This window comes from Aplidium turbinatum, chromosome 11 (genome assembly GCF_918807975.1).
Source record: "Aplidium turbinatum chromosome 11, kaAplTurb1.1, whole genome shotgun sequence".
Classification (NCBI taxonomy): domain Eukaryota; kingdom Metazoa; phylum Chordata; class Ascidiacea; order Aplousobranchia; family Polyclinidae; genus Aplidium; species Aplidium turbinatum.
Window position 1 is genome coordinate 13,860,239 of NC_137482.1, and position 17,427 is coordinate 13,877,665.

General features: G+C 37.4%; 1 protein-coding gene across 1 annotated transcript; it reads left to right on the forward strand.

The window, feature by feature from the left end:
- The first annotated feature begins 7,923 nt into the window (after nt 1-7,923).
- LOC145779531 (uncharacterized) lies at nt 7,924-16,661 on the forward strand. Its single transcript, XM_082591136.1, has 10 exons — nt 7,924-8,219; nt 9,614-9,907; nt 10,656-10,728; nt 11,157-11,444; nt 11,670-11,724; nt 12,289-12,419; nt 12,591-12,760; nt 12,928-13,030; nt 13,973-14,954; nt 15,609-16,661. Exons 1-10 carry the CDS (start codon nt 8,154-8,156, stop codon nt 15,637-15,639), a joined length of 2,193 nt encoding a protein of 730 aa, XP_082447262.1. The 5' UTR covers nt 7,924-8,153; the 3' UTR covers nt 15,640-16,661.
- Nucleotides 16,662-17,427: the final 766 nt, after the last annotated feature.

The window sequence follows — 17,427 nt, forward strand, 5'->3', positions numbered from 1 at the left end:
GCCGCGCCCAAGACGACAACCCCATCGCGAAGAAAGGAGCGCCCCTCCCGGCCACCAGCACAAGGCCGAGCACCCACCAGCACAGCGAGCAGCTGCGACCCGCCAACCACAACGGTGCAGCTTCCACACTAGCCATTTCAATTCTTGTCGATGTCAATTCTTGCTGCAAAACGGCTGCCGAGAAACATATAGTTGATTGGATGGTCTAAATGGCTAGCGTGGAAGCCACATCGCTATGGCCAGCAAATTGCAACAGCTCGCCACACCAGTGAGTGCCCAGCACCGCGCCGACAGCCGAGAAGAACGCTCCCCCCACAACGAGGCCGCCATCCCAGGTGCAGCAAGACCACTTATTGACCAGCCCAGCGAGGACTCGCAGTCTCACCGCTCCCACCCACTCCGCCACGACATTGCCCAAGCTTGGCGAGTCCACCATAACTAAATGCGGAAACCAAATCACAAACCGACAGAACCAGCCCACCAAAAAGAACCAAGTTACACGGGTCCCCCAAACGTCCAGCAACGCAAAAACGATGCAAAATTATACACATTTCCGCCACCTGGGCAGTCCTGGCGTGGTTTTATCCTCTGTTGAGAGTAAAAAAGAAACACAAATGATAAATATTGGAGAAATTGAGTCTCCTTCACAACTTAAGAATCGAACAACGCAAAACTTCTGAAATAAAACGTTTTGTTTGAGTGAAAGAATCACTGTAAGCAAACAATGCCAAAAGGTGTGCGCATGAAGCCATGGAAGTGTGAGGTATCAAAAATTTGAACAGGTTTTTATTTTTCTACATCAATGTGACGTTAGTTACTACTTTAAAAAATCTATATCTTTGCTTCTGCAGAAAATTTGCAGCAAACGCCTTTTTATTACATGTTTAGTATCGGCCACAGTATCGGCCAAATTTTGCCGATACCGATGCCGATACCGATACTCAAAAAATGGCCGATATCACCGATACCGATGCCGATACCGATATATCGGTACATCTCTACTTATTATGCTATGCCCTGTTCAATAAAAGTATATCCATAATTCTTGATGAGTCGAACACGTTAAATCGAGTATTTACTCTGATAATATATCTTCGTACCAGTTTTGACGGAAGCGAACCTGTGAATGTATTTGTGGATCTTGTTGAGCTCGCTAGTCTTACGGCGAATGGCATCTTTGATTTCCTGAAAAGCTGCCTAAAATCATATGGCATGTCTACAACATTTTTATCTTCTTGTTTGACTGGTGTTGTATGTGATCGCGCGGCTGTGATGATAGGTCGCAAAAATGGTGTAGCAAAATGGCTTCGTGATTAATTTCCAGACATTGTGGTGTGGTATTGTGCAACCATAGATTGGAACTATCGGTTCTTCATGCTGTAAAATCAGTCAGTAATTTGAATCGATTTCGATCTTTTATGGACAAATGCTATAGTTTTTACCACGCTTCTCCTAACAATAGCAGGGAATTGGGTGAATGTGCAGCGGCTGTTGAAGTGCAGTTGTTGAAAATCGGAAGGGTAGGCCTACTGGACACACGTTGGGTAGCCTCGAGTTTCCGCACAGTTAGTGCCGTCTGGAATGATTTCCCAGCACTTGTCGAATTTTTCGAAAAGGGGGCTATTAGCGACACAAGAGATTCTCGGGAACGTGCGAAATATCAAAGACTCTTGTCGAAGATAACATCCACGGATTTCTTGTTCAACTTGGCTTTGATGTACGAATACTCGCAAGAATTGTCCGAAATAGCCTAAGCCTTGAACTGTAAAACAGAGCATGTAGGCAACTATTTGAGATGCAGATAAAAAAAATTAATAATCTTGCAAAATTATTTGAAACACGAAGAAACGAACCCGGACGTCATTATGGCATTGCTAAAGGATGCTGAAGAAAACTTAGAGTTCAAAGGTGTAGAATTACATGTAAACAATTGCAGAAATAACCCGCTAATCAATCCCCGCATCTTCTACACCAGGGTTGTCCAAACTTTATGGGACGCGGGACGCATTCGGCAAGGAAATTAGATCGCCGGCCGCAGTTGACATTTTTCCTCTTATACACTGTCTCACCGTACCAGATGTAAAGTAAAACACGTACATGTGTAAATGAATCTTTATATTTATCATAAAAACATATTGGGGAATAGATTAAAGAAGCTAAGATGTGAATACTACGAATAAGAGAGTTTTGGAAATTTTAAGCAACGTCAGTAGACCAGGAAACCTTATAAATAACTGACAAGTATGAATAAGAATAAACCATAAATTTATTCGTAAAAAATATTTAAGGAAGTACGTAAAACGGTACAGTTTACTTAAAATTCAGTGAGATGGGTGTGCCTGCATTTTGGAAGCCAGCTCCTTTGTGTCAATGTCAACTGAGGTTAAGGCTAAACGAAGGCAGGCTTCGAGAGATGTTTGTTTAAGTAGATTCCTCTCTTTGGATTTAATCGACTTCATTGCGGAAAATGCTGCTTCACAAAGGTAGGTACTGCCAAACATTGACAGCAAGTGCAATCCAAAACGGCGTAAATTAGGAAAATGCTCTTCAGAAAGAAGAGGCCAAAATTGAGTGATTGGCAGTGTAGCTTTGCTTAATAAAAACTAATCACTTTGCAAGTCACACAATTCAAGCTGCAAATCGTCATCGGCTTCTGATATAGTTATAGTCAGCGGAGCATTGAATACATTGAAGTTTTTTGGATTTAGCCATCAAAAGTGATACATCATAAGAAGCAATGGTTGTAGAAGACGAAGGCTTCACTAATTGAAACATGTTTTCTTGACGCTTACGCAGGTTTGATTTGAGATCATTGAGTAGGGCTCGCCGCGCCTCACCAGTGTATTTATCATAGCCAGTGACATGAAGAGTGCTGTAGTGTCGTTGTACATTGTACTCTTTCATAACAGATATCATTTCATTACAAATTAAACATAAAACTTATATGCGGATTTTTATAAATTTACCATTTTAAGGTTGTTTTTCTAGGGTCGGCTTATATGCGAGGATATACGGTAATTTTTAAAAGTTTTCTAGAAGAGGCGGCGGGCCGCATTGAAAAAGGTCGCGGGCCGCATGCGGCCCGCGGGCCGGGCTTTGGACAACCCTGTTCTACACTGTAAATCAAAAAGTGTAGTTTTAACTACTTCTAGGGGTGGTCTAAAAATTCCACTGCTACTTTTTCATTCCCAACCCATAGCCTATTGGGAAAGATGGTCATTTCCACTCTACCAAAAGGTAGTATTTTCCACCCAACAGAGAAGGGTGTATAATCACTTACGAAATTCCATCCAAGATCGCTTGTTGAATTCAACAGACTTGTCATTTATTAACAGCTGAAAAATACTTGATTCAACTATTTGGCCAGAGGACACAGTAATGACACATGGAGAAAACGAGATCATTGAAGTGGCAAAGAGATTGCGCTTAGATGAACGCGAAGCTGCTGTGAGAGGACTTCGTGAATATATAACTACGAAAAGAAGATCCCAGAGTCTTCAAATTTGATAACGTCACTATCATCCCTTCCAATTTCATCGAGCGAGTGTGAGCTCGGATTTTCACAAATAAACCTCATACTGACATCTGACCGTGCTTCTCTACACACTGTAACTGTTTCAAGTTTACTCTTTATACGAACGATCCGTCTTCCACTGAGAAATTTTTAACCAGCGAAGTATGTTGGATCCTGATTACGCCATGGACGTAACCCAGCAATTGAGACCCGAAGTCGCCAGAGGTTTTATGATTTTGAATACGATAAGTGTCTTAAAAATTGTAGGCTATAACTTGAAAAATCAAAAATCAAAAGTGGAAAAAACTAAAAACAAATTTGTTTCTTTTTTTTTCTAGGCTATAACTTGTATTTTTTTGTATTATTGTTTCACTAAAATATGAATATTTGCATTGAACAACGCTATACCATCTATAGACCATGATACTTACTTTAGCAACGTTTTAGGTACATCAAGTGTGTTGTTTCAAAGTTTTATAAAGACATATTTCTGAATTTCTTCTACGGCACCTAGCGCATTTGGAAAGTAAAAACTAGCGCTCCGGAAGCTAATCTTCTGGAAATCCACCACTGCCTATACTGTATAAGAGAACCTGGATAAAACAGTATCAGCCTAATAGAAAATCTGCACTTTAGAAAACACCACTAGGTCTATCCGGTTGTAGCGAAACTATTACATTGACAAATCTAGCCTTTCAATGGCTATCATGTTTTGTCGGAAATGTTATGAGTGTGACGATTAGTAGAGGAGGCAAATAACTTCCTCGAATTGTAAATAGTTTAATAGAATTATTAAGAGGTAATATTGACAGTGTTCACACCGCTTGATGAAACCACATTTAACTAAACCAAACTAGTCCAGTCAAAAGGGTTGTCCCAATACTTGGAGAAAATCGTATAAAAAAGCGGATTTCGGACGAATTAAAATGGTCTGTAAATGGTAAATAGTACGTGGCCTGTAAATGGGCTTGACTGTGTGAACAGAACTGTTATCTGCTCTTTTTTGACCTGATCTTTATATGATCAATTAAAAAATTGAAAAGCAGGGTAAAGTACTGATCGCTTTGCAAATGCACTGCTAGTGTGATATCCAAAAGTCCGTTTTGCTTTAGAAAACAACAAAATATTTTAAATTAAAATTGAACACAGCATGAACAAGAGCCGACGAAGAGCAAGATTGAATGAGTTTATTGGGTCAAAGAAAACTATTCAAAACAATCCTTTGCAACCTTCGATTGCTGCAACAACAAAAACTTTTAAGTGTCATCCTCTTGCAACAGAAATTATCGTATTTGAAAGCGAGATTATCTTCAATAGGAACTAAACGAATGCGCCGTATGCCGTCTGGCGTGTGCCCTGCGGGTGGGCATCGGGCACCGGCTGTTGCCGTCAGCAGTGAGGTGATCTTGTATAAACATTGCTGTTTAGTTAGAAGTTTGATTGAGAATTCTTACGCAGCGCTGTGTAAACTCTAGACAGGTAGGTCAAAACCCTACATTTCTCAACACCAACATTTCTCAACTAATAATTATTTTGTTGAAGCAGTTATGATCGAAACGTAGGGCTATTACTAGTATCTTTTCAAACCCCTTGCTATGGGCACTGTCAGCAAAGCACGTGGTGTAGGTTGCAATGCACTGTCCTCGTAGCATTTAATTTTTTGTAAGAAAACAAGTTAAAATAGAAAAAAATAACTGACGTTTTGCAATGTCTGGGCTCCACAGCAATGGTTCGATCATGTTTGTGACTAAGCACATAGTAAATGCACTGTAGGCTAGCTGTATAGACTTTTTTTTATATTGCAGTCGCAGAATTTCAGCCATTGGGAATTACTGAAGATCACCAAACATTTTTTAACAGAAAATAGATCTGTGAATGCCATAAATAGCATTTAAAAATGTTTTGAGTTGCTTGTTCTTGCACATCGTATTGAAATCTGGCAAAAGTGTATGTGATAGTCAATAATTATCAGCCACGACTGAAAACACTGGAGCAAACTTATAATCAATTCTAGGTTAAACCATAGAGGTTAAACCAGTAATCCCTTTATAATGCTTTGAAACAACCATTTTGTTGCATTTCTTGGCTGTTTTCACTTTCGTGTTAATTGGTCGTTGGTTATTTTATTAATTGGTTAATACATAGTTATGTCGGCTGCCACAACAACAGTTTGTTTTAAAAACTTGTAAACAACAAAACAACACCAGCTTGCGTAATCTTTCCTCATTACATGGATATGCTGCCTACGCAAAAAGGGCGGACTTTGCTGGCTCGGTAGGCAAATCGATTATGCTACCTCAGTAAAGCGTTGAAAAGGTTTGGTTTTGTAATAATTTTTCAGATTAAAGCATAGCCTACCACACTAAATTAAAATCCTTAAAATATTGCTCATGAAGATGCAAACACTTCCAAACTTGGTCAGTCTCAACAATGTAGAAATTCGTAAAAGTTGTTCCGAAAGTTGATACCTTTGTAATTGGTTCGACTTTCCATTTACGCTCCAAAATCTATTCTAGATGATATACATCGTCATTCATTTTACTTTGAAGCATGCCTTTACAATAATTAAAAGTGTTGCGTTTCCCTTGAAATGAAATAGTGCAAATCACTTTCACTGATTTGACGAGAAAACAAAACACTTCAAATGAAGTATATCAACCGAATTTTTTAAATTAAGGAACTAATTTAGTGACAGTGATCGAAGACGCTTTACGCAATTACTCAATAAAGTTTGTGACTAATTTTTTTTTAAGTTTAGTATTGGGTTGTGATCAGTGCCTAACTAGACTAAAGACTAAGTGGAAATTTTTTGAATAATTTTGCATTTCAAAAAAACTCTGTATTCTGTTAGAAAGCATAAATGTAACTTAGAAGTTTATTACTTTTGTACGATCGTTCAAGGCCAACTACTACACATAAGAAAGACAGCATAACAACAGTGACAGGTTACTTTTATAAAACCGACCTCTAAAAATTTCAAGAAAATTAAAGCATCGGAGATTTGCCATCTACTTTTGAAATTAACGTGTGTAAGCAGGAAACAGTTGATTAGCTTACATCATGTTGCAGGGTATGCGTGCAAAGGTTACGAAACAATGTTTACGAGGAACCTCGCAAGCTACAAACCAACATTAGAGTCGTTAGTGTGTTCAATAAAAAACAATCGTTGCGATTACGCTACATCAACGTTGTGAAAGATTTAAAAAGCCTTCAACAATATAAGAACAATGCGTCAAACGTTGACGAACTAAGCTGAACCAAATCGTCTGGTTCATGAAAGAAAACTTCGTTTCAAATAGACAGATGTTCTCTTATTCCTCAGTTTGAAATAGTCTGTGCTTTTCTTTGAAACTTGTCTACAACTTGGCTTTCGCTTGTTTGCTGTGTGCTGGCTGTTTACTCCAAGACCATCAAGCAGACGGCTCACGATCCCTAAAACAATGCCAGTGTCAGTGACTAGTGGTAATTTGTGAATCTCTTTGCTGAAAAGAACTCCCTTTAAAAAAAATCCACACAGCTGTTCATCCAAAAAATTTGACCAGTGAGGTGTATTTGCCAGGGAGACTTTTTCAGAGGATATTTATTAGGATAGATTTTTTCCGAACGATATTTTCCGTACAGATATTTACCAGAGGAGGTATTTTCTGGAAGTATATTTGCCAACATTCTTGATGAGCCTACTTTTGTGTTCCATGAAATAGTTAATCAGCAATATCAGAGCGAGGTTGAGGTTAGTAAAGCTCGTGGTTTCGTTGATGACACAATTCAAAAAAAAGACTTTAAACTTTGCAATTAGAATGCAACATAAAAAGGTTTTGAGTTGTAACTCAGTTCGGTTTTTCAACAGGTTTTTGAGATTTGTGTAATGTTTGCAACGCTTATTCTTCTTTGTTGGAAGACTTTATTTATTCGCTTCCGAAAATCAAACTGACTTTTAAGTTTACAAAATTAGAATTGTTCAAGACAAAACTAAAGTATTTTAAAATATTATGTTTCGTTTTGGCGTACAAATTATTCACTTTGATTTTTGTTTTGTTTTTTGACGGGGAAGTTTTCTGTTGTTCCAAAACAGTAATTTCAAAGCAGGTGTAAACAACAAATTTTTCAAAACTTGAAAGGAATTAATTCGGTTATTCACAAATTGAATGAAGTGCTGAAGTATTTTGAAAAAACAGTGTAGTGATCCAAGCGCTCGAGGTATGGGCCATTTTGATGACTCCAGTGGAAGCGCAAAAGAAAAAAGGCGATGAAGAAATCTTGCTTCGAACGTGAAACGGTCTTGTAATAATGTTATTCAGTTGCAAACAGACCAAGAAGAGACGAGAAGCAAAAGCAGTGGTAGGAAATTTCAGATTCACGTATTTTGCCAGGCATTTCACTCAGTTTGTTTGTTTTCTTGCAGAGCTTTACAAAAATTCTTTAAGTTGATATTTTAGTTTAGTTAGAAACTCCAATGATTTTAGCTATGCGGGTGTAAATTATACAATATATGTGCAAACGATAACCAGCTGTGGAAGGATTTTACCAAGCAAGAGCGTTCTGTTGTGAGACGATATTTCCCCAAGGATTCAAAACAGAAGAGAAAATTGCGGACTAAGTCTTTTACAGCCATTGACTAACCAATCAATTGATTTTCGTGATGCAAGTTCTCAACTACCTAAGAGTATTTACGGCAGTGCTTTGGACCAGTACAATTTTACTATCGGTGAGTTGCCTGAAATTTAATGTCTTCATTCACCGACTTCAAACTAGTAAGGAGCTTTTTCGTGGGTGCATGTTTTGAATTAAAACCCGGTAAACTAAAAACATACTCAAAACACAAAAGCGAAAATAGTAAAACGTTGTAAAATGACGCATCTTTTAACTGGTTTTTATTCGTTGATGAGGCGCGAGCATTTTAATCGCTTATCTACACATCTGTTCATTTGCTAAGTAATACGAAGAAAGTAATGTCCCCTTATGCATGAAAGCTGATACTTTGACTGTTTGACATCATAGTGATGAATTTAAATAGCATTTCAGCAATGTTTTGTTGGTTAGCTGTGTAATAGTTGCAATGGTATAAGGACTTTCACTGGGAGTTCAAACCTAGCGGGGGGCTACACGAGATTCAAATTTGACTTTGCGGGTAACAGCCTTGCTGCAAATTTAAAGTTGCGCCACATAAAACAATCTTGGATTGGCTTATTTTTAAAATATCAGCCACAGGACTAACTTGTTGGATGCCCCTTTATGATTTCATATGTCTTTCATGTTGTGTTGTGGGAAGATCTATAATAATGAACGAAAAACTTTTTCCTGAAACTTGATCGTTGTACTGTAGTTTAATATAAAAATTTGAACAACTCATGTGAATCACGTGCGAAGGTGAATTAGTGATTGCAACAGTAGGCTAATGCGATCGATTACATAACCTGCTTATTCTGCAATTGTGATTACGATTAAAATTGAGTGAAATTCTAAAGTGATTGATTACAACACTTGTTTATTCTGCGATTATGATGACTCTTACGTTCGTTTTCTAGCACAAGATTCCGCTTGCAGAGTTTGAAATAAATTCAGCAGTAGCCTACATCTCCCCAGACGGCAATTCAGTCATTTTTTACATTGATTCAACGTCTGAATCAATGTAAAAAAACGACCGATTTTCCGTCTGGATCACAGCAATGCGATCAAATCGGTTAAAATATTTTGACCTTGGTCGTACCACATAACATAGCAGAAGTTATAAAACATGTGTAAAAACCATAAGCAATAAAAACAGTAAAAAGACCTAAGCGAGCAAGAAACTATGGACATGAAAAAGGTTTATTTATGATGATGATTTTAACCCGATGCATATTATTGTGCATCTTGCATTATGAATACTGTACATCTAGTCCAAGATCACAATTACAAGAAAAATGCAATCGATTGTAGTCGAGTACGATTACTACACTTCTGGCCAGATGTCCAAAGTGTGTCTTGTATGCCCATTTCAACTACGTTTCTTTGTCACTAACTTTTATTTACCGCACTACATATGAAAAAGTGTGTCGTGTTAAACTACAGATAAATACAAAGATTTTCGTTTTGTGACCAAACTATTTTTTACACAAGGCAAATGCAGAGGGAGTTTTTCAATTGAAACTGGAAAGATTTTCCAATGACGAAGGATTAGATGCAACTGGACAATGCTGTACTTCATTTGGTCGAGATTCGCACACCTGCAAGCCTTGTCAAACTGCATTTCTTGTTTGCTTGACACATTACCAAGCTAATGTAGATCCTGACCAGCCATGTACATACGGAAGGCTAGAAACTCCAGTGATTGGCCTGAACACGTTCTTGCCCATGAATAGTCAGATTTTTGAAAACAGCCCAATTCAATTCAAAATCGAGTCGCGCTGGTTGGTGAGTAAAATTTCTTTACAACTTAAAGTTTGTATCAACAAATCATAGATTGTTTTTATACAATTACAGATTGAAATGCTTTGATTTGAAATGAATTGACAGATGTTTTGTTTCCGTGATAAGTCTTGTGCTTCATTATTCCCATAAACCATTCGCTTTTAAAGGGTTTGACTAAAAAGTTGTTTTTATCGTTTTTTTGTTTTTTGTTTATTTAATGACAAGAACGAAACTCTCTTTTTAAATCAAGTGCAATGGTAATTTTAAAAAGTAGAAGATATACAATGGGTTATTGATGACACCAGTAGTTCGTCATCGTGATATTATCGTTTAAACTTTTGCTGGAATAATTGTTGTGTATCTTGATGCGTGGCTTCGGTTCGTCAATAATGAATATTTTATTAGATGCTCTCAAAGCTTCATATAAATCCTTTGAGCATCTAATTTACAATGACCATTTATTATGACATGCTCCGCCGGCATGAATAACTTACATTTCTAAAATACCAGCTCATAAATTCTGTAATGAATAAGATAAGTTCGGTACCTATGTTTAATGATATGTATAGTTAGATTTTTTTATAGTTTTTATGCGCACTACGTCGTATGTATTTGGTTGACATGGTATCATTCTTTAAAAGACATTTTGTTTTGGTTCTGCTGAGTGGTCGCTTGAACTGTGCTTTTAAAACAAAACAAAAATATGCCAAAGTGACGACTTCATACACTGATTTGGTATTTTTCTTTCAAGGGTTCGTTTTCGCTTATTGTCGACGTTGTACATCGAAACACAAACTTCAGCAATCAGCCTGGTCGTGATACCGGTAAGTTTGCAAACTTGTCACAGAAATCTGTCACACTCACTCACAAATGAGTTTGAAATACGTCACTTCAATGTTTTGTGAGGTCAAACGTCGGAATAAAGTAAATTGTTTAAGCGGACTATTAGACTCTATTTTCTCCTCTGCGGCAGGTATTGCCGTATGGCAGGCTCTATCAGACAAACACCTTTTTCGCGGGCTTCACGCTTGCCAGCTGTTACTCGGCTTTGCGCGTTTTGCACATGACGCGTGCGGTTTTACTACGACAGCACTTGGTGTGCTGGTTTTAGTGAGCTTTTCATAATACTACAACAAACACTCTGCGCTATTGTTTAAAACTGTTTCGCTAACATCAATGACACAGATAAAGAGTAATCTTTTGTTTGAGCAAACTGTCATCTGGTGTAATCATATGTACCATGTTTTATTAGGTTCGTCGGACAGTTTAATCTCGCGACTTGTAGTTAAAAGTGGATTTCAGCTTCCGGTGAAAGACAAGCCCGAGCTCTGGACCACACCCGCGCCTTACCGACACAGAAGTTCCGAATTGCAATATTCGTACAGAATTATGTGCTTGAAAAACTCTTATGGACCAGGCTGTGCTATTTATTGCCAACCACAAAATGATTTGCTCGGCCATTTCGAATGCGACGAGAATGGTGAAAAAGTGTGTCTGCCTGGCTGGACGAAAAGTGAAAGTGACGCTTATTGCACTAAAGGTATGAACTTCCTAAATGCATGAGCTAATCAGAAACCAATATCTTTCTTTTTTTAAATTAACTACCGATATATAATAAAAAACTGTGTCACACTAAATAAAAATTCAGTTCAAAAGGCATGCTCAGTTGGAGGCTAATTTTGTTCTTACAGTTTATAACCGTATTTTCGAAATGCTGCAACGAATTTCCTTCTAGGCCCAACAGTTAAAAATTATTGCATTGCAGCGACTTGTCTAGGAGGCTGTCTCCACGGGACGTGTGACCGACCCAATGTTTGCAAGTAAGCCAAGTTATTGAAGTCTTGTTCCTTTATCCAGATAGGCTTCCGCACAACATCTTCTATCTATCGTTTTTACGTTACCTGAAAAAAAGTTATGTTTCCAACGGAATGATCTTCTACTGTAGGCTACTTGCTATTCTAAATCTGTTATTTCAATAACGTTCCATCTTTGACAAGCCCGATATCTGGCATTGGAGAACGTGTTCAATTTTTTTTGTTCCGACCCATGACAAATATCTAGCATACCTTCAACCGGGTCTCGTTGTCGAGAGCAGTTCAATACCTTTTTATATTTGTCAAAAACTGTACGAGCGTCTTTTTGTAAGACAGTGTAATACCAATTTTTGTTGTATTTCAACTATAAGCATTGAAACTATTTTATGTGTAAAATTGAGCAGTATATACGGAACTAAATGTGTTCCACGTTTGTAAAATTCTCACCCTCTTAGCTATCAGAGGAATCAATCTTTTTAGCGTGTTGAATGGAATGAATGCATAGTATTAGCCTCTAGTCTTAACGTTTGAAAATGTATTAGTTTGATGTTCATCACGTTAAACGTTCAGATGTCATATTGGATGGACTGGCAATGATTGCTCGCAGTGCATCACACAGCCAGGATGTGTGCATGGAACCTGCACTCGGCCCTACCAGTGCAAATGCTTGGATGGATGGGGTGGGCGTTTGTGTAATCAAGGTAAGATTCACAACTGAACGTTGTACGTTTTCTCCTATTTGCAAGGAGTTAATTATTTGCTTAAAAATTTTGTTGTAGGCTATACGAGTTGGCTACACTTTTTGCTTTGTTTCATATTTGTCGCTCTTTATTCTTGCGACTTACTTTAATTTCCAATCATCTCTATTTTAGACTTGAACTACTGTACAAACAATCATCCTTGCCAGAACGGAGGCTCATGCAGCAACACAGGGGAAGGAACTTATACATGTTCGTGTGCACCAGGCTTCATTGGGCGTGATTGTCAATTGGAAGAGAACGAATGTGATAGCCAACCTTGCAAAAACGGAGCAAAATGCGTGGTAAGTATTTTACCTAAATTTTATAACACAAAATTCTATTATCGGCTAATAATTTTTGAGCAATTCAATCGCGTTTGTTATTTTCTTTATCAAACCATACAGTTTGCTGTTGTTTTATGGCATTAATTTTCTTTATAAAAAGTTAAACGATTATATTTTTCCTACAGGACTTGATAGATAACTACCATTGCGAGTGTCCTGTTGAGTGGACTGGATTCAACTGCGAAAAACCAACAAATCTCTGCTCAGCGTCACTATGTCAAAACCACGGTAAGTGGCCACAAAGAACATTTATGATAATTACTTTTAAAATTACAATTGATTGGTTACACATCATAAATGAATGAAAATGAGACGTAAGCACAAGATATATTATTTCGTGTGCGTTTGTGGTGATACAAGATCCTCGTTCAAATTTTCTATTATTACTTTTTGATTACGTAACTCACCCTTTCAGCCAGATTCATTTCATCGAGTAGGCTAAGTCTAACCGAGCTTTGTTGTGTGATTTAGTTCGACAAATTAAAGAAGCCGTTTTAACCTGATACAACGTGCCCCGTTTGATGAATAGCTTATCTTTGTTGGTGTTCTATAGAGTGCCGTTAATAGACATTAAAATCGTTTTTAAGTGGGTAGGCGTAGGTTACTAAACACTCGAAGTTTCCACGTGCTCGATGTAAAGATCTATACAAAAGACTAAGTGAAAGAAATTGAGTATGAAATTAGTTTCAAGTTACTGGTTCCCACGTCCGACTTTTCCACTTCTTTCAAGCCGCACTTTTTTCTGTGATTACCTTTTCTCTTTGTGTGTAGTAGTGAAAGATATCATGTCACTTGTTCGTCACTTTGGGTTTACATTTCATTTTGATCTTTGTTTGCAGAGCTTTATTTGAAATAACAAATCAAGAATAATATATAAAGATAACAAATGCCGTGATGCTGTAGCCTACGTTTCTCTAAAGCTGAAAAACTTTGTTAACAACTGCTCAACTAACGTTGCTAAGTTTCAACTCGGGTCTGATGCTTGTCAATCGTTATTACTGAAGTCTGTTGTTAGTCCGATTCGTATTGCAGCTACCCTAAAATAAAACGTACTATCCCGCTTCCAATCAAGAATTTAGTTTCCTTCCTGCATGATCTTTTCTGTTTGAAGCTACTATAAATTACTGTTTTCGTACAATTAAAAAAATTCAATTAATTTATATTTTACAGGAACTTGCATTTCCTCTTCAAATGGATTTGAGTGTTCATGCAATAGTGGGTTTTCTGGAAAACGTTGTGAAAACGTCATTAATCGCTGCCAAGATTCTGTTTGCTTAAATGGCGGCTCCTGCCTGGATTCACCCGTTTCTAGCCGAAAGTGTCACTGTCGTCGCTGCTTTTGTTTGCCACGGTTTGGTGGTTCCCAATGTCAACATAACTTGACAGTTGCATCAAAACCATCTTCTGATAGAAATTTACAACGTGATATCTTGCGACCGGGAAAGTACGAACCTGACAAAAGTTACTTGACTGAAACAAGAGTGGTTGTTGCCAATGACGATGATGCTTTCGATACAAAACATTGGATTGCAATTTGTTTTGGTTCAGGAATTCTTGTGTTGTTGTTGGCGTTGTCAGCAGGCTGCTTGATCTACCATAGAAAGAAGCTGTCCTTGGCTAAATTGCAACTCAAAATGTCGCAGGCTGGAGCAAGCCCACAGCGGTCCATTGAAATAAATTTGCCGATGGAAATTGATCATTCAATGGAAGATGTGCCCAAGCTTGGCGGGAGAAAGTTGTCACAAAATTTTAGTCAGAAAGCATGCTCCAATGCTACGAATTTTCACAAACACAGATCCTGTGACAATCTTGCAATATCAAACAAAAACTGTCATTCCAATCATTTAGAGATGCAACCAAGCGTTAAAAACGGACTTGCCACAAGCAATCGAATCGCAAGACGTCATTCCAGTCAATTTACGACACCAAATGCCATGTTTGAATTTTCAAGTGAAGCGAAAGAGGTCACACCAATGACAAACCAGAGTTACGACTTATCTTCACAACAGATGATATGCGGGCGCCAAGAAACAATGTATTCAGAAGGAAGTAGTTTCTCGGAACATCAGCGAGTTGAAAACAGACATTTGTTGTCCAGATTACCGACTTATGAGGAAGTATGCGAAGAGAACGATGTTTTACTACAACAATGGTAAGCTAATTAAAAAATTAAGAGCACAAAATGTAGATACTAAACTCATGTTAAGCAAAAGCTTCGAAAACTAACTGCTTTCATTTCAATACGACCAGTAGCCTAGGCTATTTTCGGGATAGGTCTAAGCCTCATCACTACACTTCCAAGGAAACATGTTCAAGTAGGCTAATGTTTTTTGAGATCATATTGGGATTGCATTTTACAGCTTTATAATATAAACGTTCGCAGTTATAGTGAATTCAGGTTCGTGCGAAACACTTTTTTGGTTGAAATGAAGCAGAGCAATATTTTTAAAAAATTAGTCAAAGTTAACAGATGTTTCGCATAGCCTTTGTTTTGAACACTCGTAAATCTGACTAATTGCTAATGCTTTGAAAAGCACAACTTAAGATCACTCACTTTAAATCGTAATGCAATTTTTGTAAGTAAAGGGGCTCATTCGTTTCGAGTGCACAACGAATTGACACTTTTTTTTATTTGAAAAGAGTAAAAATGATTACCAAAGAAATAAATTCGAATTTAAACAAATCTAACATACGAAAAATCCAATTCAAAATAAATTGTGGTTTGGAACAGCCTTAATACAGTAGTCTTGCAGATAATTCAATAAAGCAGCTGATAGACAATGTTGAATAACTTATATTTTTGCAGCCCAATATCCCCAAAGAGCATAGTCATATGAAGAACCTCCAACGAGTGACAAAAGTGACCGTTATTTCTGATGTCAACTGCTTTTTGGATGGAATCGTGGCAGCGGTAGCTCCCAAGAGACTTGGACGTGTATGAAACTCTTACTGCCCGTGCGATTCAGTTAAAGCGCACAGATTTCTTTTGCAACTAACAATTGTGAAATATTTACTGATAAAATATTTCTCACTATGTCGCTAAGTTTTCACTGAACTTGGAAAACATGATAGTGAGAAAAAGTAACTAGGCTGCTGTAGGCCACTAATGCAAATGTCGAATCCAAAATTTGAATCCTCTTTGCAAGCTGCAATTGTGAAGACGTGTGACTTGCTAACCACACTTCCACTTCAAAATATTTTTGTGATGATGTTGCGTTTGGCACTTAGATTTCTTGTAAATTTCTCAGTTGAGTGCGTTACTTACCAGCACGTATGCTCCACGTGAACGTGATAATTGTTACACACTTATTGCTTCGTAGGAAGCCAAAATTTTGTTTCAAATGGGAGATGTTCGAAAGGTGCAGACAACTTTTGTGGATAAGCCACACATAACTTATTGCATCAAACTCACATCAATTGCAAGCTTATTCTTTACATTTGTTGCAAAATAGATTCACAATTACGGTGATAGGCCTGTTGCTTTTTATACGTAAAGTCACCGAGATGTTTACGTAACTATCGTACTACGTCATTGGTATTTCACCAATGTATTTCCTTTTTGTTTTTGTATATCATAATTTCTATTTTTCATGATTATTGCATACGTTTTTTTCTTTTGTGAATTGATTTTGTTACTTGACGTTTTGTAAAATCTGATTTTGTACTGGAGAATAATGGTCTCCATGGCTCGTTGAAATTGTTTTCTTCTTGCATTATTGAAATTAGAAACAACATAATTGTTTTCTAGCAGTAGCTTACTAGACATTGTTGTTTTGTAATGATATCTCTACTTTAAAAGAGTAGTGTGGTTGAAGTAGATCTGTACGAAATGCTTGCACAAACAACATGACGCAATCTTGATAAAGTGGTGACTTCTTTTGTAGCAAAATTATTGGAAGAGACATTGATCCAAGCCAGAATATGTTGATAAATATTAGGCTAAGAGGTTGTTGAAAAAATGGGCATGCAGTAGCAGTAGTTTATCTTAGTTTACTACTTTTCTTATCAGGTTTGTTTCCAACTTATATAAGCAAGCACAACGCGGCGGTTTGGTAATTTTCCTAAGAACGTTGTAGTTCAATAAGCCTTTCAGTGGTTTCCAACCTGGGGTCCGTGATTACCTTGATGGATTTTGGAAAAAAAAGAAAAGCGATCTTTTTACTTTCATTTCTCTCTTTGCAAATGTGTCAAGCTCAAGTCTGCGAGAATAAACTGTACCTGTATGCATTAAAATAAATCTATGCTGCTGCCTACAGTGTGTAGCCTACATTGACCTTAAACTACATCTACCACAACGCATGTCGATTAGTCACATCAGGATTGGCTCGTCAATTACGTAATAGAAAGCATGCCGTGCAACCAGGGCCGGATTTAGACCATGAGAGGCCCTAGGCTATTCCATTTGTGAGGCCCTCCCTATTTTTGAGCTCAGAAATTCTCTCTAAACAACATCACATGTCATTGTTTAATGTTAAAAATATGAGTGCATTAAACTCTTCGTTCTTTTCATTTTCCACATTCATGGGTGCAAATTTTTAATTAAAAGAAAAAAAAATTAGTTAAGGCAGTTTTGCTTTTAATTTTAATTTCTCTGATCAAACAACTGTTACAATAATTGTAAAGTT